Source organism: Phyllostomus hastatus, unplaced genomic scaffold, assembly GCF_019186645.2.
Source record: "Phyllostomus hastatus isolate PE091 unplaced genomic scaffold, TTU_PhHast_1.1 phas_contig_152, whole genome shotgun sequence".
NCBI classification, from domain to species: Eukaryota; Metazoa; Chordata; class Mammalia; order Chiroptera; family Phyllostomidae; genus Phyllostomus; species Phyllostomus hastatus.
The window spans coordinates 6,474,026-6,498,083 of record NW_025333622.1 but is presented as its reverse complement, the minus strand read 5'-3'; the positions used below and the strand labels follow the sequence as shown (position 1 = coordinate 6,498,083).

At 39.2% G+C, this 24,058-nt stretch overlaps 1 protein-coding gene across 10 annotated transcripts in view; it reads left to right on the top strand.

The window, feature by feature from the left end:
* Nucleotides 1-24,058, top strand: part of POC1B (POC1 centriolar protein B) — a 102,111-nt gene that overhangs the window by 7,373 nt on the left and 70,680 nt on the right. For 8 of the 10 annotated variants that reach the window (XM_045830418.1, XM_045830422.1, XM_045830423.1 and 5 more), the window contains 2 exons: nt 17,632-17,803; nt 22,209-22,388. In XM_045830418.1, coding sequence (XP_045686374.1) covers nt 17,632-17,803; nt 22,209-22,388 — 352 coding nt within the window. Of the gene's footprint in view, nt 1-1,024; nt 1,117-9,758; nt 9,883-17,631; nt 17,804-22,208; nt 22,389-24,058 lie in introns of those variants that run through there. The other 2 variants (XM_045830425.1, XM_045830424.1) reach the window with 2 other exon arrangements.

The following is a 24,058-nucleotide window of genomic DNA, read 5'->3' as shown; positions in this document are numbered from 1 at the left end:
AGTGATGATACAAATCGGACAAAACACTGAATGGTAAACTTGAGAAGGGGGAATTTATAGTATGTGAACTATATTTCAATTAAAAAAAAACTTCAGGATAAGAAACAGGGTGGAGAATTCCATGTGTCTTAGAAAAGATTTTCTTTTCTATGTCCATGTATGCATACTAGATTTCAAAACAGGCCAGCAATATTTATTATTAGTATTTGAGTCATTGTGTAATTCAGTAGAATAAGAAAGTTAGATATAATGTGAATCTCCCAGCTTAGTATTAGGCTGCCAGTGGAAATCAGTTTGTATTGGGAGTTTTTCCTGCAATTCAGAAAAACTTCAATTAATCTTTTCGAACAGGAGGTAGAGATTATTATAAAAGGTGAATGAGTTCCTGAGGTATATAGTTTGTTCATGGCAGAACTGAAGAGTAGAGAAGTCCATACGACTTGCTAAAATCAGGTACTACTTTCCATTTTACATCCACTTTGGCCACTTTCTCAGGCTGGCTTGGGAGAGATGTCTGCTGCAGGCCTGCAGTGTGCTCTGCGGTCTGGTTACCCTCCAAACCTTTTTATTTGCACTGAGCCTAATCCTATTCAGAAAGGGAATGGGAGGTACTCTTTTTATTCAGTACTCCTTTATTTAGTTATTGCTAATGTGTGCCAGATACTTATGTGTACAAACGGAAGTTAACAAAACAGGTGTGCCAGAGATGGTATGAAGAATTCACAGACCATTGATAGAGACAGATAATGACAAGAACACACACATTTTACATAGGCACAACTTGAAACAGGAAAATAATTGAATGCTGTGAAGATAAGAAACAAGGCGCTTTGAGGAATAACTGTGCCAACACACTTAAGTTTATGGGGTCAAAGAACACTTCTTTGTGGAAGTTGGATTTAATTCAAGACTTGAAGGAGGAGTTAGGTAGACAAAGACTAGAGAGAGAATAGTATATGTAGAGAATAGCATATGTAAAAAGGATGGGAAAGAGCCCGTCCTCAAGCAAGGAAGTAAAAGGCAGCCAGGATGGGTAGAGCATGTACATGCAGAAAGAGAACTTCGGGAGATGAAATTGCAGGGGGAAGCAGAGGCAGCTTGGGGAAGGCCTTGGAGGTAAGGAGGTTATAGTGGGTTAAATGGTGACCCTCCAAAAGATATGCCCATGTCCTAATCCCCTGAACGTGTAAGTGTGACAGTATTTGTAAATACAGATCTTTGCAAATGTAATTAAGGATCTTGAGAATAAATTGTCTAGGATTATCTGGGTGATAAATTTAATGATGGGTGTTCTTATAAGATATACACAAAGTAGATAAGAGAAAGCAATGTGAAGCCGGAGGCAGAGAATTGGAGTGATCTAGGCACAAGCCAAGGAGCTCCTGAAGGCACCAGAAGCTGGAAGAGGCAAGGAATTAAATCTCTTTTAGAGCCTTTGAAGGGAGTGTGGCACTGCCAACACCCTGATTTTAGACTTCCAGTCTCTAGAACTGTCAGAGAGTAAATTTCTGTTTTAAGTCTCCAAGTTTTTGGTAATTTGTTATGGCAGCCATTGGAAACTAAGAGGCCATATTTTAGGATTTTTTTCAGAAAAGTATGGGAAGTTGCTGAAGGGTTTTAAATAAGGGAATGACATGGTCTTATTTATACCTCAAAAAGATTACTGTGGCTACCATGGGAGATAGAACTATCAGTAGAGAAATCAAGAAATATTACAGTAATATATATCAGCAGGAGGTGATGGTGGTTCAGACTAGGATGGTGATCTTTAAAGTTAGGAAGTGGCCGGGACAGAGAGAAATTTGGGGGTTACTAACATAGGATGGTATTTAAAGTCATGGGAATAGATCACCTGGGAAGAACTTAGAACAATGAAGGCAGATAGCCCATGTCTGAGTGCTAAAGGTATCTAACCTTTAAATCAGAAGAGGAAATGCCAAGAGAAATGAAGAGGGAATAGTCAGAAAGATAGGAAGGAAAGCCATTATAGTAGGGTATCACAAAAGCCACAGCCTAGAGTAGGGTAAAAATATTGAAGAGAGGAGAAGATATCAAATAGTCATTAGAGACAGTGGTGGAGGGAACTATTACTGAACTGAGCACTGCTGGGCAGCGTGGGAGATCCATGTGAAATGAGTGATCATGAATTTACAGTGTTCCCACTCTGGGGATTGTGTTTGACAATTCTCACTGGCACAGAGATAGTCTCAGAAAAAGCAGAATGATTGGGATTTTGCCAGGCTAGCCTGAAGGAAGGAAGGAGAGTCAAGGGATTGTATATACGTGTAGGAGGGGAATTATAAATTGAATAGTTAAAAGAAGTTGGTGAAAAGAGCCTTAAGGGGTCATAGGTCAGAGGATTTGACTTCTGGATGCAGTGGAAGCCACTGAACAAGCGAGCACCAAGGAAGCAAGTTGCCAGAGGATGGTGAGTTTTATTTAGTGATGTGGGAAGTGCTCGGGTTCTTTTGTTGATACCCAGGGTGTGACCACAGAATGGGCTTCAGAGGAAGCATGGGAGAAAAGTACTGAGAGGGGTCTTGTGCCCCTTGGTCTGAAATGTTCTTCACCTCACTCTTTGCTTGTCTGGCTCTTTCTTGTCCTTCATGCCTCCCCTTAAAAATGCTTCTGGTCACTCCATTTGAAATATTCTGCCGCCACACAAAATTCTCATTATGACTTCCTGCTTTATCTTTCATGTGGTGCTTGTTTCCCTTTTCTCCACTTGAATATAAGCTCCCATTTAAAGATTTTGCCTACTTTGTTACTTAGTATTTCCCCTGCCCCACCCACAAGGGCTTACCAGTCCAGCAAGTGAGGTATCTGTTGAATGAACTAATACCAGGAGTGGGAATGGAGAGAAAGTCTGTCCTGAAGTAGGTGAAGTGTGAAAGAGAAAATGATTGTTTCTTGAAAGGGTTTCAGCAATCTTGGTGTCCCCAAGCAGGATCAAGGTTTAAGTAGTTAAGGACAAGGAGGGACTTCCAGAGGAAGACGTGGATATAAATAAGATCGTCTGGTGGTGCTCCTCTGGCCGAGTGGTAACTGTTGGGGAGGAGAGAGGGCATGGGTGTCAGGTTCAGCTAAGGGGCTCTCTAGGGCATCATAGGAGTGAGAGGACATGATGATTGGTGGAGAGTACATGATGTACTGGTGACCAGAGGGGCTCAGGCTAAACATCCAGTCATGATTAGAGGAAAAAGAACATGAAGCTTGATGGCTTTATTTTTTTAACTTTTTTTTAAAACTAGGGCTCATACACAATATTATGTTAGTTTCAGGTATACAACATAGTGATTAGACATTTATGTACCTTACAAAGTGATCACTTGAATACATCTAGTGCCCATCTGACACCATACATAGTATTACAATATTAATTGACTGTAATCCCTGTACTGTATTTTACATGATGAATTTATTCTTTATAGCCTCTTGGAAGGTGGTGGGCTCTTGGGTTTCACAGGGCAGGTTGAGAGGTGATCAGAGGAGAGAGGAGAGATGATGGGAAAAAACAATAACTTGTGAATTGTTGTCGTCCCTTTTTGTGGGTGCAGAAACTGAAAGTTCAGTAACTCTCCTGAAGCCATACAGCAAATGAGCAGCAGCGCCTGGCTACGCCTGGTTTGGAGTCGGACTCTCGAGCCATTGTCTTCTTCATTAGATTCATCAGTCTCTTTCCCAGAGGGCCACACTCAAGTTTATACAGAACATTAGAAGAGCTTAGAAGTATTTTCACATAGAATCCGAGCTGCAATTTAGAAGTTTCCATTTAAAATTATAAAATTTTAACATTGAAGTTCTTCCCCCCCTCCCCAAAGTTTACCCTGTCATTGACTCAGTCCCCATTTAATGTGTGTGGGTGTTTGTAGAATGCATGATTGTAAAAAGCAAGTTAATTTTTCCTTTCTCTAACTGAATAGAGGAGAATTAAAATTGGAGTTTTTAAGTTATTTCTTCACAGTGAAACCATACTAAAAGTTCGCCAGAAATTCTTTTTCCAGTATGGTTCTTGATGGCAACCTGTGTAGTAGCTTTTGTTGAAGTTTCTCCTGTTACAGTTTTAAAACCTGCTCCCAAGTGCTAAAGTAATGTAGTGTACTCACTGAGAGGAGTAGCAGAGTGCAATAATTCTCACATTTCTACATATATGAGATTTAACTAAGAAAGTGATGAAAAATTCAGATCCCTGGGTCTCACTCCAAAGAATGTAACCTACTAAAAAGATACATTTTAAGCCCCACAGTAGTTTTAGTGGAGACAATCCATAAATCCCCATAAATCCATAAATCCTTTCTGAGAAGCACTGGGTTATAGATAAGTGACCAACCTTTGGAGTCTGATAGAACTTGGTTTAAAATAGAGATCTACTACTTTCTATCTGTGTGACCTTGGACAAGTTACTTAACCTCACTAAGACTGGTTTTCTCATTTGTAAAAGGGATAATGACATCCACCTGCCTTGTGAGGATTAAATAAAAGAATGCTGAAAGGTACTTGGTCAACAACTCAGTAAAGGTTTGTGATGTTACCATTATCAGTCTTCACAGAGATGTGGAATTTGAATGAGTTAAATTAAATTTTTCCAGATTGTCATTACCAAAGATTATTTTTTAAGCTCCTACAGCTTGTTTTAGACCACACTTAGGCTAGCAAGCTGATTAGTGTCCAGCTAGTAGGAAAACATGCTTAATTATTCCCTCATTCAGGGCAAAGAAATTTTAAGTTTGTGCTGTCACTTAATTATACTGTTATACCATGCTAGGACAGTATAAACTAATTGTCAAAATATTAGGTAGGGTATTAAAGTTTATCTAGTTATGATTAGAATATTTTTTATTGTGTAACCCTCTTCTGTCTTGGCTTATAGATGTGTATGCCTGGAGATTACATTTTATTTTTTCATTTAAAAAATATTTATAAAGAACTCCTTCTCATAGATTTCCTTAGCAGATTGCCTTGTTTATTTTTCCCTGAAGAAGGCAGGCAGTGTTTTCTTTCGTGACCCAAAGACTAGCCTGAGCCTGGAAATGGAACAGACAGTACAGAATCAGGGTGCCGTCAAACTAGACAGCTGAGATTACTTCTGGTTGGTGGCTTCTAAAGTAGGGCATCATGAGGGACTTCTGAAATGATTGAAAAATTCAAGAATTTCTATATGAAGTTGATTGAATTATTAGGACTCTCTCGAATATGGAATAAAAAAGCTTGAGAGAGATATAATCCAAATTTATAAAGTTGTGAAAAATACCATATTGTGAACACAGACCTTTTTAGTAAATTCAAAAATGTTTACTCTCTGATTCATCAGTAATTCTTTTGGGAATGTATCATAGTGATATATTTGTACATGTCAGAAATGACATGTACATTATAGCACCCTTTGTAAAAGCTCTGTATACAATCTAAGTAGGGTAGACTGGTTCAGTAAATTAAGGTACACAATAGAGTACATGTAGCTACTAAAAAGAATAAGGCAGACTTGCCTCCAGTCATGACAGTAATTGATAACCTAACTTGCCTTCCAGCTGAATCAACTGGAAAACAAAACAGAATATATGAGATAGTAGTTTTCAGGTACCGATCAACAGAGAGTGCAAAGCTGTGATCATTTCAAGAAGGGAAACACAAGGCGAGCCCTCCTCACCTGGGCTTTCTTCCTAGGGGCACTGGACCTGCTCCACAGCAGAAAGGTGGAGCCTAACAGAGTGACAGCCTGGCTGCACTGAGGCCTCCGAGGTCCTAGTTCTGGCAGTGATGGGGTGGCAAATTGCCATAGCAGGATTCCTGAGACGCTTTTGCTGAGTGGAGTAAGCAGCCACAGAAGTCTGTAGGGGGTTGTAATTTTGGAAAAGAGACCAGTGACACATAGGCACTTTGAGAATCTGTGAAGTCTAGCAGAGATAGCTTAATCCTGGGCTGGAAGCAGAATGGTGATCCCAGCGACTGTACAGGGCCAGATGTTCCTGTGTCTCTCTGAGACAGAGTGGGGAAATCTGGCCGAGCACCACAGGCATGCCGTCGAGACACCAGGACGGCCAGGCTTTAGGAGTCAGGGCCACACCTGGTATAAAGGGCATGCCCTAACCTAATTTCAAAAATAAGTTAAGAATAAAACCAAGTCTGACAAGGGAGCAAAACTGAATCCTGAACTCTGGTTAGTAGGATTGCTGTTTGCAGGGGTGTGGGTTAATGATTATGACCCTACAGTTCTACTATTTGTATATATTCTAGGTTTGAACAAGAATATATCGAGCATAATGGGAGCCAAGTTTTTGCATGGAGGGAGAGGTATAAACATGAAAAGAGGAAGACCTTATATGTATTCTATAGTGTTAGAGTGGACTTTGAGTTATCAGAATGAACTTATGGTTTTTCATATCTTTATATCTTTGTCTATATATCTATATCTATAACAGCCTTCTATTTATATCTAATTTCTTAGTTCTGTGCACTGAAATTTCTGTTTATATCTTATTTATTAGTTCTGTTCTCTGATGCACCAGTAGTAATGAGCATAGTCCCCAGATCTTGGTTTTTGAATGCCATTCCCCACTAACAGAAATCAGAGATTCTTTCGGGGAGAGGCCAGTTCCAGGGCTGAGGCAGGGAAAATACATCTTGGAACATTTTTTAATTCCAGAAGTAAGAAAGTACTCAAAGAGCGATGGACACATATCAGAAGGTCAGCTTTAAGAGCTCTTCCTAGGCAAATATGGAACTATTTGAGTCAAAATAAATAATGGTAACTGGATTACAACCCGAGTAAAATAATTTATAAGTCCACACTGATATAAATAAGTAAATGAATAAAAGATAAATGGAGGAAAAGGGAAAGTTTTATTTTTATAATAATAAATTAAGAAATTTGCCCTGGCTGGTGTAGCTCAACGGATTGAGCTCGGGTTGTAAACCAAAGGGTCACCAGTTCGATTCCCAATCAGTACACATGCCTGGGTTGTGGGCCAGGTCCCCAGTAGGGGGTGTACAGGAGGCAACCACACATTGATGTTTCTCTCCCTCTTTCTCCTTCCATTCCCCTCTGTCTAAAAATAAATAAATAAAATATTTTTTTAAAAAATTTAATGTTAGTTCATTAAATAATTTAATTACTAATTAATGTAATTTCTAATTAGTAAATTATAGAAATAAGGATGAGTTGGAAAATCATTAGAGGATTCTAAAAACTAGTGTGTGATAGTTTCTTAAGGAAAAGGATATTGATATAGTATAAAGCATCTCCCCACAAACTACTTACTATAATTACAAAGGGGAAATAGACAAACTTTACAAGGCAAAACCCACCTAAACCAAGTGGTCAAAGTGAACCTCACCAATACTGGGACAGACAGGCTTTACATGCATCCTAATATGATGCACTGATAGGAACACAACATAAATTTGATGGATTTCTTATAAAATTATACCCTGAATCTAACACCCAAGGTAATATGGGGGGAGGGGGATTGTTACACATACTGCAGAAATAACAGGCCAGCAATCTTCAAAAATATCAAGGTCAGTAAAGAGAAAGAATAACCTAGGAGATCTTTCTAGTTCACAGGAGACTACACATACATAGCAATTAGTGCAATGCATATTCTGGCTCTTCTCATGGACTGGGGAAAATAGCTGTAATTGACAAAATCCATGTATGAACTGTAGATAATAAGAATACATTAAATAGTACTTAATTTCCTGACTTTGTTAACTTTACTGTGGTTTATGTCAGTGAATATCCTTGGTTAAATACATACTGAAGTATTTGGTAGTTAAAAGACATGTTTCTAATGTTTCAATTAGATAAGAAAAGATATGCATATGTAAACATATGCATATGAATATGCATATGCATATGCATATGAAAAGATATGCATATAATATGCATATGCATATTATATAGAGAGAGTGATAAAACAAATGGACAAAATGTCAACAAGAGCAAACTAAAGTAGAGAATATAAGGGCATTTTTTATTATTGGGATACATTGGTCAATAAATTATATAAATTTCTTGTACTACATTGTAAATTGTACTGTATTCTGACAATTGTATTGTCAGAATAAAAATTTATCAAAATTAGGGGGGAAATAAGGCAGCTCTATGCACTAATAAAGCATGATTTTCAATCTATTATATGCTAAGTGGACTGGGCAAGAGGAGGATGGAGCTGCAAAACCCAGAATGGTGGGAGTAGCATGTCACTGTATAAAATATACAAGTCAATTGACACACTTGTTTAAGGACACAGGAGGATTTGCAAGAAAATGGTTAACACTGGTTGCCTCTAGGGAAGGAATCAGGGGCCAGGGCTGGAATGAGATTTTGGTAAATACTCTTTAGTAATATCAGAATTCTATCCTGTACATTAACATTTGAAAAGTTAATTTAACAACAAATGCAAAAACTGGAGGCAGTACCATTTTTTTTTCCAGATTAAAGGTATTCCTGGCAGAGCAGACCTCTAGGTAGTTAGTTGATCTTGGTTAAATTAACGAGAGAGCTCAGGTTGACTAAAGAACATTATTGCTACTTAGGACAACATTGTAACTGCTGGCCTTTTGGCCGTTGTGGAGAGTAAACATGTTTTCCATTAGTATGTCCCTGTGTTACCTTCAGAGACAAAGCACTGTTCTAGTTGAGCATGGGCTCTGTTCTTTTCTTTTGTCCTAATGTGGATTTCTCGAAACAATGAATTATTTGTTATAGAAAATAAATGGTTTTTTGAAATGGGTAAATATACCAATGGGTAAATACACCACTTAATCTTTTCTCTTAACTTCCCTCCTCCCCCATGACATTTTATCTCAAAATAGACCAGTCAGATGACCAATGGTATGGCTTTGACATTTTAAGTTATGAAGCAGTGTTTATAGAAGGTGTGGTTCAATGGGCATGTATGAAAGCAAATTCCAAGTTGACACTGTACAGCACTGACAGCGATAGTTGAATACCTTTCATCATTGTGGCATTGGAGTTTGATGGGCAGAAGCTAAGAAAGTAAGGAGGAAAATTCACTGTTGGTTTTAACAGTTTTAATAAAAATACATTCATGGAGTTTTTCTAGATTGTTGGTCTTTTTTCCTGAAATTTGCAAGAAAATGTAGAGTGTACCCTGGGCCGCACAGTTCTGATTGGGACATCTCTGCTTCTGGTGTTTCATCACTAGCAGGCCTCTGAAATGCCACCTGACCCTCAGGTGAGGCTGTCTTGGTCCTTCATCCTGCTTTCTCTCACTTCTCAGCAGGCCTGATGCTGGTAATAGCAAGTATTGCTTTAATGTGAGTATGGATCAATTCTAAAGTTATGTTCTGAATATCCACTCTAGGTCCAGTGCCCTTTTCCTCTTCTGACAAAGGACCCCCACATTTACATTTTACCTAAGGCCCCACACATTATATAGAGGGTCCTGGTCAGGCCTGATCTTACTAAATCTAGTCGAAACATTTGACACAGCTCATCACCCTGTTGGAGTACTTCCTGAACTTCTGGACACCACAGTGTCCTCACCCTCTCCTACTTCATTTATGGCTCCTTTCCTTTGCTCTTCTCTCCAGGGTGAGTGCTTACTTCCTGAGTGTTCACATTTGCTCCCAGCCTTTAAAATATTCTCTAGACTGCTGCTACTGCTAACAGTAACAGAAACTCTAGCAATAATGGTGACATGGGAGTGTTTTCTATGTGCCAGACATGAATTACAAGTATAATTTCACTTATTACTTTAAATACCTCATTATGCAGATGGAGCCCCAGTCATAGGGTGGGTAACTTACCCAGGAGCACACAACTGGCAAGCCAGGATTTCAATCAGGAAGTTGAATTCTATACTTTGCTTTGTAAACCACTACACCATACAGTTAAAACCGCTTCCTGAGCTCCAGGTGAGTATGTCCAGCACCCTGCTTGGCATTTTAACTTGTACATCAAATGGGCATCTTAAACTGTATATTCTAAAAAGACTCTTGAATTCCCACCCCATTCTGCCTCACTCGTACCCTTCTTCCCTTATGGTCTTTCCAATTTCATTGAATGGTGCTGAAATTCACCTGGGTGCCCAGGCCAAAAGCCAGCAGCTTTGCCTCGTCTCTTCTCTCCCTCATGTGTAATCCATCAGCACACCCCTGAGGCTTCACCTTTACCACACACCTTGCCCTTCCTCAGCCTCTAGGCTAGTCCAGACCACCACTTTCCCCTGACTACGTTGTGGCAATAGCCTCCTCATGGATTTCCTTTTTCAATTTTTCCCCCCTCCCCAACACCTTTCTCCACACAACAGCCAGAATTATATTTTTTTCTAAATGCTTTATTGAAGTATAAGATATATACCAAAATTGGACAACTTGGTGAATCGGAACAGTGCGATATGTCCAGCATAACCAACGCCCAGAGCAAGAGACACAATGTTACCAGTACCCCCTTGGTGCTCCCTTCCAGCTGCTGTCCTCCCTCCCTGCCACTCAGATCCTCTCTGTGCCGACTTCTGACTCCATAGATAAGCTTACTACTTGCACTTCATATAAATGAACTTCAATTACACAGTAGTATATAGTATCAGTATACCACAATTTAAATACCCATTTTACTTTGATGGATATTTGGGTTTCTAGTTTCGGTCTATTTTAATAGTACCGCCACAAACATTATTGTACACATTTTGCTAAACATACATAAGAATTTCTGTCAGATATGTATCTAGGAGTAGAATTGCTGAATCAGATGGCAAGTGTATATTCAGCTTTAGTAGATATTTCAAAAACAATTTTTCTAAGTGGCTATAACCACCAGCATTATTTGAGAGTTCCAGTTGTTCACATCCTCACCAAGATTTGATATGGTTTCTCTTTTAAATTATAGCCTTTCTGATGAGTGTTTCGTAATATCTCACTATGATTTTAATTTGCATTTTTCTGGTTACTAATGGAATTGAGTTCCTTTTCATGTTTATGGGTCATTTGGATATCCTGTTTAATGAAGTGCCTATTTAAGCACTTTGCCTACTTTCCTGCCCTTCCTAATTGATTTGTAGGAATCTTTATAGATTCTTTGTTATACGTTGGATATATGTATTTTAAGTATCTTTTTCCATGCTTTGGCTTGCCTTTTCAGTTACTTAGTAGTTTTCTTCTATGAGCAAAATTTGTTAGTTTAGTGTAGTAAGAATTATTACTTGTTTCCTTTAGTAATTTAGTAATGTTCATGTCATTTAAGGAATCTTTGCCTATCCCTATGGCATGAAGATATTCTTCTATGTTCTCATCTAAAAGCTTATTGTTTTACCTGTCATATTTAGACCTACAATCCATATGGAACTTTGTATGTGTGTACAGCATAAAATGTAAGAGTCGAGTTACTTTTTTAAAGTTTTTCCTTTCTTTTTTTCTTTTATTTGTTTTTTACAGTTGTCCCAATTTTTTGCACCTTTGCCCTCCTACACTCAGCCCACCCCTTAGTCCCTCAGTCAGTCCCCACTCCATTGTCCACGGCCAGGTGTCATTCCTGTTTGTCCTTTGGATAATCCTTTTTTCCCTTCCTTCCACCATTTCCCCCCACCCTCCTCCTTTCTTAGAGCCGTCAGTCTCTTCTATGTTTCCATGTCCCTGGTTCCATTTTGCTCATTAGTTAATTTTGTTCATTAGATTCCATGTATAAGTGAGATCACAGGGTGCTTGTTTTTCACCAGCTAGCTTATTTCACTTAGCATAATAGTCTCCAGTTCTGTCCATGCTGTTGCAAAAGGTAGGAATTTCTTTTTTCTGCTGTGTATAAGAAGGTGATCTAGTAGTTTCATTTTTCTGCACATATCTGTCCAATTTTTCCAGTACCACTTATTAAATAAAATGTCTTTAGCCCATTGCATATGCTTGCTTCCTCTGTTGAATATTAATTGACTATTGTGGTGTGTATTTATTTCTGGTCTCTCTATTCTGTTCCATTTATCTGTGTGTCTGTTTTTATGCCAGTACCATGCTCTTTTGATTACTATGGCCTTATAGTATAGTTTCATATTAGCAGCATGATTCCTCCAACTTTTTGTTCTTTCTCAGAATCACTGTTGTTATGTGGCGCCTTTTGTGGTTCCACATAAACTTTTGAAATATTTGTTCTAGTTCTTTGAAGTACATCATTGGAATCTTGATTGGAATTGTATTGAATTTATAGATTGCATTGGGTATATGGACATTTTAATGATGTTAATTCTTCCTATCTATGAACACGGTATGTGCTTCCACTTAGTTGTACTTTCTTCAGTTTCTTTCTTCAGTGTCTTATAATTTTGTAAGTACAGGTCCTTTACATCCTTGGTTAGGTTTATTCCTAGGTGTTTTATTTCTTTAGCAGGTACGAATGGTATTATTTTCTTAATTTCCCTTTCTGATAGTTCATTATTGACATATAAAAATTCAACAGATTTCCTGATATTAATTTTGTATCCTGCTACTTTGCTGAATGTATTTATCATTTCTAATAGTTTCTTAGTGGAATCTTGGGGTTTCCTATGTACAATATAATGTCATCTGCAAATAATGCCAATTTTACTTCTTCCTTTCCAGTTTGGATGCCCTTTATTTCTTCCTCTTGTGTGAATGCTGTGGCTAGGACTTTCAGTATAAGGGAAGTGAAAGTGGACATCCCTATCTTGTTCCTGATCATAAGGAGAACACTTGTAATTTTTGCCCATTGAGTATGATGCTGGCAGTGAGTTTGTTGTGTGTAGCCTTTATTATGTTTAGGTATGTTCTCATCACACTTTGCTGAGAGTTTTTATCATAATGGGGTGCTGGATTTTATCATATGCTTTTTTGCATATATTGATATGATCATGGGTTTTTATCCTTTATTTTGTTTATGTGGTGAATCATATTTATAGATGTATGAATATTGTACCAACATTGCATTCCTGGAATAAATTCCACTTGATCATGCTGCATGATCTTTTTAATGCATTACTGTATTTAGTTTGCCAATATTTTGTTCAAGATTTTAGTGTCAATGTTCAACAGGGGTACTGGCCTATAAATTTCTCTTTGCAGTGTCTATATCTGGTTTCGTAATTAGGATTATGCTGGCCTTGTAAAATGAGTTTGGGAGCCTTTCCTCCTCTTGAATTTTATGAAATAGTTTGTGAAGGAGAGGTGTTAGTTCTTGGAATGTTTGGTAAAATTCACCTATGAAGCCATTCAGTCCAGGGCTTTTGTTTGTTGGGAGTTTTTTTTAATCACAGCTTCAGTTTCACTGGATGTAATCTGTCTATTCAGACTCTCCGATTCTTCCTGATTTAGTTTTGAAAGATTGTATGTTTCTAGGAGTTTATTCATTTCGTCCAGGTTGTACAGTTTGTTGGCATATAACTGTAATATTTTCTTACAATCCTTTGTATTTCTTTGGTGTCAGCTGTTATTTCTTCTATTTCATTTCTGATTTTATTTAATTGGGTCCTTTCTCTTCTTTTTCTTGATGAGTCTGGTTAAAGGTTTGTCAGTCTTGTATATCTTTTCCAAGAACGAGCTTGTGGATGGTGTCATTGCTCTTTTGTATCATTTTTTAGACTCTATTTTGTTTGTTTTTTCTCTGATCTTTATTATTTCCTTCCTACTACTTACTTTGGACTTTGTTGTTCTTTTTCAGGTTCCTTTACATGTAAAGTTAGATTGTTTTTGAGCCTTCTCTTGTTTTTTTGAGATAGGCCTGTAAGGCCATGAATTTACCTCTTAAGATTGCTTTCCCATTGTCCCACAGATTTGGGACAGTTAGGTCCTCATTTTCATTTGTTTCAAGGTATCTTTTGATTTCTTCCTTGATCTTGTTGTTGATCCAATCATTGCTGAATAATATATTATTTACCCTTCATGTCATTATGTGTTTGTCAGTGTTCTTCTTGTGATTAATTTCTAGTTCATTACATTGTGGTCAGAGAAGATGCTTGATATGATTTCAGTCTTCTTAAATTTCTTGAGACGTGTTTTGTGTCCTAACATGTGGTCTATCTTAGAATATGTTTGATGTCCACTTGCAAAGTATATTCTGCTGTTTTGGGGTGAAATGCTCTGAATATATCAATTAAATCTGTTTGATCTTGTGTGTTGTTTAATGCTGCTGTCTTCTTGTTGACTTTCTGTCTGGAAGATCTACCCATTGAAGTCAATGGGATATTAAAATCCCCAACTATGACTGTATTTCTGTCAGTCTCTCCCTTTATGTTCATCAAGATTTGCTTCACATATTTAGGTGCTCCTATATTGGGTGCGTAAATGTTTACTAGGGTTGTATCCTCTTATTAGATTGTTCCCTTTAACATTGTGTAGTGTCCTTCTTCATCTCTTACTACAGCCTTGGTTTTGAAGTCTATTTTGTTGGATGTAAGTACTGCTACCCCAGCTTTTTTTCCCCTTTCCATTTGCGTGAAATGCCCTTTTCTATCTTTTTACTTTTAGTCTGTATGTAACTTTCAGTCTGAGATGGGTCTCTTGGAGGCAGTATATATATATGTCTTATTTTCTTATCCATTCAGCTACCCTATATCTTTTGGTTGTAGCATTTATGCCATTTACACTTAAGGTGATTATTGATAGACACATATTTAATGTCATTTAATTGTTAGACTATTTTCTCTTTTTTTCTTTCTATTTTTCTTCTTCTCTTTAAAGCAAGCCTTTTTACATTTGTTGCAGCACTTGTTTGGTTTTAATAAACTCCTTTAGCTATTTCTTGTCTTAGAAGCATGTTATTTCTCCTTTGACTTGAAATGATTTTACCCAGTTTTGCTTGGTAAAGTAGCATTGGTTGTAGGTCCTTGATTTTCATCACCTTGAATATTTCACACCACTCCCTTCTGGCCTGAAATGTTTCTGTGGAGTAACCTGATGACAGTCTAATTGATGCTCTCTTGTATGTGACTATCTGCTTTTCTTTTGCAGCTTTTAGGATTCTCTCCTTGTCTTTAAGCCTTGTCATTTTAATTATGATGTGTCTCTGTATAGGCCTCTTTGGGTCAAACTTGTTGGAGACTCTGAGCTTCCTGGACTTGTGTGTCTTTTTCCTTCACCAGATTAGGGAATTTTTCAGCCATTATTTCTTCAAATAGGTTTTAAATGAATATCCAGCTGACCTGACATCAATTTTTGAAAAGACCATCTTTTTCTCGTTGTCAAAGAGGCAATTTTCTTAAATCAGCCTGAGATTCACCTGCTTAAAATCCTTCAGTGGTTTCCCATTGCTTTTAGAATAAATACACACCTATTACCATGGCTTCTTGGCTGGCATCTGCTTGTTTCTCTGCTTCCATCTCACTGTCCCCTTTTCTCCTTTCCACTGTGGACACCCTGGCCTCCTTACTGTTCCTTGGTCATCAAATACTTTATTGTGTCAGGCCCCTGCTTGTGGGGTTTCTTCTGCCCAGAGTGCTCGTTCTGCATATCTCAGCCTGCATCACTCTTCATGTTACTCAAATGTCTACTGAAATGTCCTTTGGAAGTACCACTACACACTCCATATAACATTAAGAATTAATAATATGTAAAAGTCCTTTGAACATGTATGACATTACTAATGATCTTTCTCCCCTGTGGTATTGTGATTCCCTCAGGTAAAGGATTGTGTCCTATTTTCCTTTCGTAGATCTTATTTACAACATAATACATTAGAACACAAATCAAGCCCTAAGTATAAAGCATATGATAATTCATTATTTTCCCTATTTTGTCTATATTTGCCACAGATAATTCAGATCCTGATATAAATATTTAATGATTTGATAAGCTGTGGTGGAACATCAACTCTTTGTACTTTTAAAAAAGAGAGTAGTATACAGCATTATAGTTTGAAAGTTACAAACGTGCTTTAACTGTTTTACATGGAAACAATGCATAGGCTAAGTAAGCCCAAATGAATTTTATCTAGGGCTAAAGAGTTTGCACATTTTTCAGTGATAATACATATCTCATCTAGCAGTAACACTGATTCCATTTACATTTTTAAAGTTACATTTTTTTTCTAAGCATTCTACAGTCAATGATTCTCATTGACCTGGTTCCTATTATTTGGAGCTATTTGGGGGACTACGTGCATATGTAAATTTGGATTTGGAGGCAAGAGCTAGACCAAACTTTCATTTATTTGTTCATTTTTCATCCAAGGCATTTAATTCCCTTATTGATTACATTTGTTTTCCTTTTCCTAAAGCCTTAAGCTAATGCCTGACATACATAATTCTTTTATTAATTGTAGAGTGTCATAAACAGGGCAGAAAGAGACTTTTTAAGATTACCTTGTGCCCTGGCTGGCATAGCTCAGTGGATTGAGCACGGGTTGCGAACAAAGTATTGCAGGTTCAATTCCCAGTCAGGGCACATGCCTGGGTTGCAGGCCATGGCCCCCAGCAACCGCACATTGATGTTTCTCTCTCTTTCTCCCTCCCTTCCCTCTCTAAAAATAAATAAATAATTTTTTTTTTAAAGAGTACCTTGCCTAGCAATAAAATAGATTTAGTGGGTCAATTGACAATATTGGAATACAGTTGATAGGCTAAAGCATTGTCAATGACACATTTCCTGAAGTTGATAACCGTGCTATGTAAGAGAATATCCTTCTTCTTAGAAAAACACACTGAAGTATTTAGGAATCAAAGTGCCATAGTGATGATTTTACTTACTCCCAAATGGTTCGGGAAAAATCCTGTGTGTGTGCATACACACGCACAGAAAGAAAGAGCAAGCATGTGTAGGGGCCTGCAACCCAGGCATGTGCCCTGACTGGGAATCAAACCACAACCCAGCCCCCATGTTAACACTTAACATGTTTTAACATAGCCCCCGATCTAATGTAGCCCCCGAAAAAGCTCCAAATAATAGGAACCAGGTCAATGAGAATTGTTAACTGTAGAATGCTTAGAAAAAAATGTAACTTTAAAAATTTAAATGCAATCAATATTACTGCTAGATAGATGAGATATATAATGTCACTGAAAAATGTGTAAATTCTTTAGCCCTAGATAAAATTCATTTGGGCTAACTTAGCCTATGCATTGTTTCCATGTAAAACAGTTAAAACGCTTTTAAAAGTTTCAAACTTATACATGGGTTTGCAGGCTGGTGCTCAATCCACTGAGCCACACCAGCCAGGGCACATGGGGCAAAGTTTTAACAACAGGTGGATCTGGTAATGTGTGTTTTAATGTCCTTCATATTATTCCTGTAGCTTTTTTATAAATGTGAAATTATTTACACAAAAACATTGTTTTTAAATTGTCTCAGCCAGCCCTCTCAGGAAAACCCTTCAGTCCTCATGACAGAGTAACTTTCCCTAGTCACCCTGAGAGTTAGAGACAGAACTGACTCCTGCTCCTGTGTGCTCTGTGGCACTGCGCTGCCTCCTTCTAGCTAATGATCGTTGAGTTCTAGCCCAACACAGGGGCCGTAATCCCACTGCTTGCTTACATAGGACACAGCCAAGCTTTCATATTCATGATGTAGCTTTGTGTTTCTTTTAAAAATATTTTTGCCATTACTGGTCAGTTGTACAACCTTCAGTGCCGCTATTACATGGACATCTTGTTATCACATACCCTATTAATTAAAACAAGACATCTCTACATGTTTTAACAAACTGTGGTTTTTTTTTCCATTTCTTGATAGCTACTGCTTCTTGGGATACATTTCTTATGCTATGGAATTTCAGGCCACAAACTAGAGCTTTCAGATACGTGGGTCACAAGGATGTTGTAACCAGCGTGCAGTTTTCTCCACTTGGAAACTTACTGGCATCTGCTTCACGAGACAGAACTGTTAGACTCTGGACTCCTGATAAGTAAGAAACAAATTCCTGGTATGCTCTGGATTTTGAAATGGGGAGAAAAATGGGAGTCTGGCTGCTCCTGATGTACTTCTCAGGAAGACCCAGACACCCCAGTTACCTGAACTACATTTAGTCTGAGTCACTCACCAGGTGTCAACTATTTTAAAGCACTTTTTTCTCATCTGTAACTCATAATTATGTCTTTTATTTCTAACCATGGAAATATGCTTAACGTGTTTTAAGTTATTGCGCAGGAGTGATAGTTATCAATCCCGTAGTAAATCCAATGTAAGCTTTAGACTGTCTACCCAGTGAGATATACATTGACATGTGTAACCAAAAGTTGTACAGTTCATTAATCTCTTAAAGCCCATTCACGGATCTTCAGGGACCTTTGGGTCCCCATTAAAAACCCCCGTGCCAGAACTATTCTTTGAGGCATATCATTCATTATTAGGCCCCAGAACATTCTTGTTAAAGAAAATTTCTGACAAAAGTGTGAATTGTTGTATTTGTTGAAAGGTCCTATTCCATTATAACAGATCTTTCTTTAAGACGCTTTTCAAACCCTAGTTGATAGTCCATCTATCTTAAGCAATTATTGAGCTGTGAATTTATTTGAAGTTTTTAAACTCTTAATGGTGTAGTTTTTAAAACATACTTGAAAAGAGAATGAATGGCACAAAGATTCCCCCATCCCACGTGCACTGAACAGACTCCGTAGTTATCATCACTCTTATCAGTCTTGTTTCATCTATTCCCCCTCCTTTTTCGCTGTAGTATTTTTAGAACAAGTCCCACACATTATATCATTTCCCCCTGTAAATACTTCAGGTAATAAGAATTTGAGTGTTTTCTATGACTCTGTTGTGTCAGGATTTGATTGGTCTCGTGTGACTGAACAGGCGCTCCCAGTGAAGGGAAGTTCACCGGGCATTGCCCCGCCACCACCCAAGAGAAACTCTATGCTGAGAAATCTGGATATGACCCTGATGGTAGCACAGAGTATTGAAGTGACGTGTCATAATGACCCTGTGGATGATAATATAGAGGAGAATTGTAAGGGAGAGAGACTAGTGTCAAGTTTAAAAGGGAAAGCATTTTCTAAAATCCTTAATTTTGGGACTTTAGGACCAGCACCACACAGCCTTAGTCACCCATCTCTAATTCAAGAAAACCTCAGTGAACAAACTGTACAGGGATACCTGCACTAAAAGCACACTGCATCATTAACCTGCACCAGCTAATCTAAATACAGCAATTAAGCTTGTGTAGATGTCTCTTGTTCCTCTTTTTAAATCATATAGTAGGGCCAGGGCAATAGTGGATCATGGCAATGGGAAGGAAACTCATGTATCAGGTTCTCTGTTGCTGTGTAACAATCTTTGAAACAGAGTACCGATACGGTAACTACCATTTCTCACAATTTTGTGCATTGTTTGGCTGATTCTTCTGCCCCATTTGGTGTTGGCTATCACTGATGCAACTTCCTTAAGCTGACAGCAAGGCTGATGGGTCTAAAACCTATTTCATATGCTTAAGGCTTTGGTGCTGGCTGTCAGCTGGGGCAGCTTGGTACTCTATGTGCCATCCCTCCAGCAGGACAGGGACTTCTGTACAGCATAGCAGCGGGTTCTGGGATAGTAAAAGCAGAAGCTGCTGGATATTTTAAGGGCTAGGCCTGAAACTTGCACAGTGTCACTTCTGCTCCCATTCTGTGGGTCAAAGTAATTCACACCAGCAGCCCAGATTCAAGGGAGGAAAAATTGGCAGATTGCACCTCCTGGGGGAAGGAGTGGCATTGTGTGTACAGGGATGAGAGGAACTGTGGGCAGTTAGATTTTCTGACAGACACCTCAGCAGGTGACTGGAAGGCTAAGAAAGAATAGTGGAAGCAGGTCTGGCAGGGATTGTGTCATGGGGGTTAGTCAAGAGGATTCGAGCAGAAAGGACAGGTAAACACATCGGGGGCGGAGTCTACATTAGGGTGGGGTAAGGAACTAGGCGCCAGTTAAACACTGACACAGCAAACACTAGGAACTCCTATCCTGTTTTTTCCCCTCTGTGTGTGTGGTTTTTTTACACATGCTTCCTGTTGAGACCGGATCCAGTGGGTAGGCCAGCCACTAGCTCAGAGGAGGGCCTTTTAGCAGGAAGGCCAGCTGGACAGCCTGCTGGAGTGCGCAGTGTAGAACTGAAGAGCAGGGCAGATTTTGACGATACTGACTGTCTCTTGGCTTCCTGGTGATAGCAGACACCAATGCTTTTCTTTGCTTTCTCTAAGCTGTATACCAGAATTCAGGACAAACTCTACTCTGACATCTACTCAGGACTTTCCCTTGAAACCTCACAGAACTAGTCCCCAAATGCTTCCTCCTATGTTTTTAAATATTGATTTTAGTTATTCTTGGTGTAATACCACATCAGGTAATGATGGGTGATGAAGATTTATGACAGTCACCTTAGCCTTCTCTAGGCCACTGAAAGGGTAAGCTAGGATAGACCTAAGAACCTTTAAGTATTACCTCTTCCCAGTAGCATTCAACCAAATGCATTGAGTTCATTTTATATGGCTGACATTATGCTAGATTTTGGTCTTATAGCAATAAATAAATCATCATTACTGTCCTCAAAAAAGTTACTCTTTAATAGGAGAGAAACAGGTCAATTTTTTTAAGTACTGTGTAATAAAAATAAGCAAAACAGATGTAGTAGACAGGGAGCAGTTCAGCCTGTCTAGGCTGGTGAAGGAGGTCTGGGCCTGGGGGAAGTAGTTCAGACTGAGAAAGTCAGTATAAAGCCAGAGATGTATCTGAAGCACCCTGAGTGTTCTCAGAGTACATAGTTCAGCATAAGTGGCAGGACGCCCTGCGGCAGAGCATGTTTGTGGTGCCGTCTGTTGGAGGACATCCAGTGACACGTTTACACTGGACTCTACATGCTTTGGTCACACATCTAACAAGGCATTAAGCACAGTATGTAGGTGACTAGAAGGGGATAAAAGATTAGAGCAGGGAGACCAGCTAAGAGGCTTTTGCAATAATCTAGGTGAAAGGTATTGAGGATATCTACCTTAATGCAAGTGTAGCTGGGTTAGAAAGAAGTGATAGCAATATCATCGTCACTCAGTAGGTGTGTTGACCTATTGAGTGGGAAGAGAGGCAGGAGGAGTGGCTGAGTGTGACTTCCAGACTTCTGCAAATTCTGTTGCCTGATCTTTTTTCAAACAGTTATATTGATTTTCCTTGTAAGATATCACCTGTATAGATATGACTTTCTGAGCAGAAAAATTGCTAAGTGTGGCCATAGTATAGAGAGAGTGCTTTGGGAACTTGGGAACGCCAACCCAAAGTAGTGTTTCCCAAGTGTCACCTTTTAACTCCAGCTGTATCTACTTGCCTGCCCCTAATTATTTAACACTTTTTTCGACAGCTTCTTTAGATGCCACATATTATTTTCCCCATCTGTTTTTTCTATTCTCTTTCTCCCATTCTAGCCACGAAAGCATTTCATCTGAAATTTCAAGGTGTTGAGAACTAAAGTACTATGTTGTTACCATTTATCCTTTGTTTTGCTTGTGAGTGTAAGATTGGGCCTAGTGAGCAGAGCCTTACTGTACCCTGGGGGTCTCAGTTCTCATTACTTACAGGTGGAAATAGGAAAGTCAAGATCACCTAGAGACATTCTGTATAGAGGCAAATGGCTCAGGGGACATTTCCTCCGTCCCAACCCAGACTTCCAGTCCATACAACTTGCAGGTGAATCCAGTTCAAAAACATTGCCTTGGAACTATTCATTTAATCAATCTTAGCTTTTCTAGGTTGCAGGTTCTTTAAACTATACATTGCTATTTCTAGCAGAGCAACAGGAACTTAAAATGCACGGTAGAGATGTGTTTGAAGTATTATTTCCCTAGCTTCCAATTAGAACATAAACAGCAAATGCATTTCACAGTGAGGACTACCAGGATCTTATTAAGTATCAGTTGTGACTTTGATGAAACCAGCTTGAAGCAGTATTGATGAAGAGTACAATACAACACAATGTTTTCACACTTTTGTTAGTTTTACAAGAGTTAAGCTGTTTTTTATTCTTTTTAAAAAATATTTTATTTATTATTTTTAGACAGGGAAAGTGAGAGAGAAAGGAAGAGAAAGATCAATGTGTGGTTGCCTCTCACACACCCCCTAATGGTAACCTGGCCCACAACCCAGGCATGTGCCCTGACTAGGAATCAAACCAATGACCCTTAGGTTCTCAGGCCAGCACTCAATCCACTGAGCCACAACAGCCAGGACAAGTTAAGCTGTTTTATATGTTTCAGAGTCTGTATGCTGATTAGCTGTTAAATCAAATGTTACAAATATTACAATGTTATAAATAACAAATGTTATAAATAATAAATGTTTATTTCCAGGAGAGGAAAATCCTCTGAATTTAAAGCTCATACAGCTCCAGTTCGAAGTGTGGACTTTTCAGCTGATGGCCAGTTTCTAGCTACAGCTTCTGAAGACAAATCCATCAAAATATGGAACATGTATCGTCAGCGCTTCTTATATTCCTTGTACCGACATACACACTGGGTACGCTGTGCCAAGTAAGTACAAAGAGTTTCATAATGAGAGTTTTACATTTTTCCCCTGCTGTAGTCTATTTGTCCTCCGACTCTCAGAAAAGGACTTTGTTCATCTTTCCATTCATTCATTCATTCATTCATTCAGCAAACATTTACTGTGTGCCTGGCGACACAACTTTGATGAGAACAATGGTAAACAAAATAGTCAAAATCCCTGCTCTCGTGAAGCTTACATTCTAGAGAAGGGAGTAAGGCAATAAACAAATAGGAAAATGGATATGGTAGGTCAGAGGGTTGTAAGTTTTCAGGAAAAAAACAGCTGGATTAGAAGGGGAGCTGCAATTTTAAATAGTTTGTTAAGCAAGCTTTACAAAGAGGGTGGCCTTTGAGCAGAGGCCTAAAGGGAAGTAGTGAGGCTTGAAGATACTTGGGAAGGGAGTTTCGTACGGGAAGCAAGTGTGAAAGCCCCGAGGCTAGCGCCTGGTGGCTGATCAAGGAAAGTGAGGAGGCTGGTGGGAGACAGAGCTCAGGGAGGGAAGGGGGGACACCCACAGGGAGGTCGGGCCAGGTCAGGAGCAGCTCTGATGTACACTGGACCACGTGCCTTTTCTAACTTACACTCTGATGGGATCACTTGGAGTGCTGCATGAAGACAAAACTGTCAGAAGTCAGGGATGAAGCAGGGAGGTGTTGGGAGTCTGCTGCAGGAGTTCCCATCCTGGCTTGGACTGCCCGGGGTGGGGGCACTGGAGATTTTGAGAAGTGGCTGGATTCTAGATGTAGTAGTTTAAAGTTACACCTGACAGTACTTGATATCACATTGGGTGTGACAGAGAGGAACCAAGAATGACTCCACAACGCTGGTAACATTCTGCTGGGAAAAGTGCTTCATAGCACTATGAACACCTGCTTCATAGGTGTTAACAACTGTCAGCTAACAGCCATGGCGCCCTTTTTATTCCCAAGACACGCTACCAACATGCTGCCAGTGCGTATCTCATTCCTCCTCGGCACTGCCCTGGTAGGGCTGTTGTTTTATTGTCTCCACTGTGCAGATGAGGAGACTGAGATTCAGAGTTCAAGTTAAACTTGTGCAGATGAAGTAACAGAATCAGAAAGAAACACTTGTTCTCCTCTCAAGGTGGTCACTTGGCTGACTGTTTAATAAGTTTGGAGTGGGAAGGGAAAGAACTAGCACCAGGGACTCCAGCACTCTCAGGTCCCTCACTAGGCCTCTCTACATGCTGGCTCCATTCTTTCAAACACTCTGGTACTGAGGTCACTATCAGCTCTATGCCGAAGTCCTCACAGCTTTGTGACCAGACTTCTCTTAGCTTTTCCTAGCTCCAGTTAGAACACAATGTACGAGGGGATGACTCTCAGCTCAGACCCTATGCCCCTCTCTTTGCCAGGCAGTGAGACACTGTGGTTGTTTCAGTTCAGACACCTGACCAAGACCAGTTAACCTGACCAAGGAGGCGGGGTCATACCAGTCACAGGTTCTGGTGGTGGAGGGAGAGGACAGTTCTCACTAGAAGTGGGCTGGTACAGACATGGTCACTGGGCAAAAACAAACCTGAGCCCTGTAGTCTCTTGGTTTTGTGCCCCCTGTATGAAACTACATGTGAGGTGGCTGCAGCTGAGAAGTGATAGAAGGGGAGTGTGAGCCCAGCTCTGCCTGTCTTGCCTTA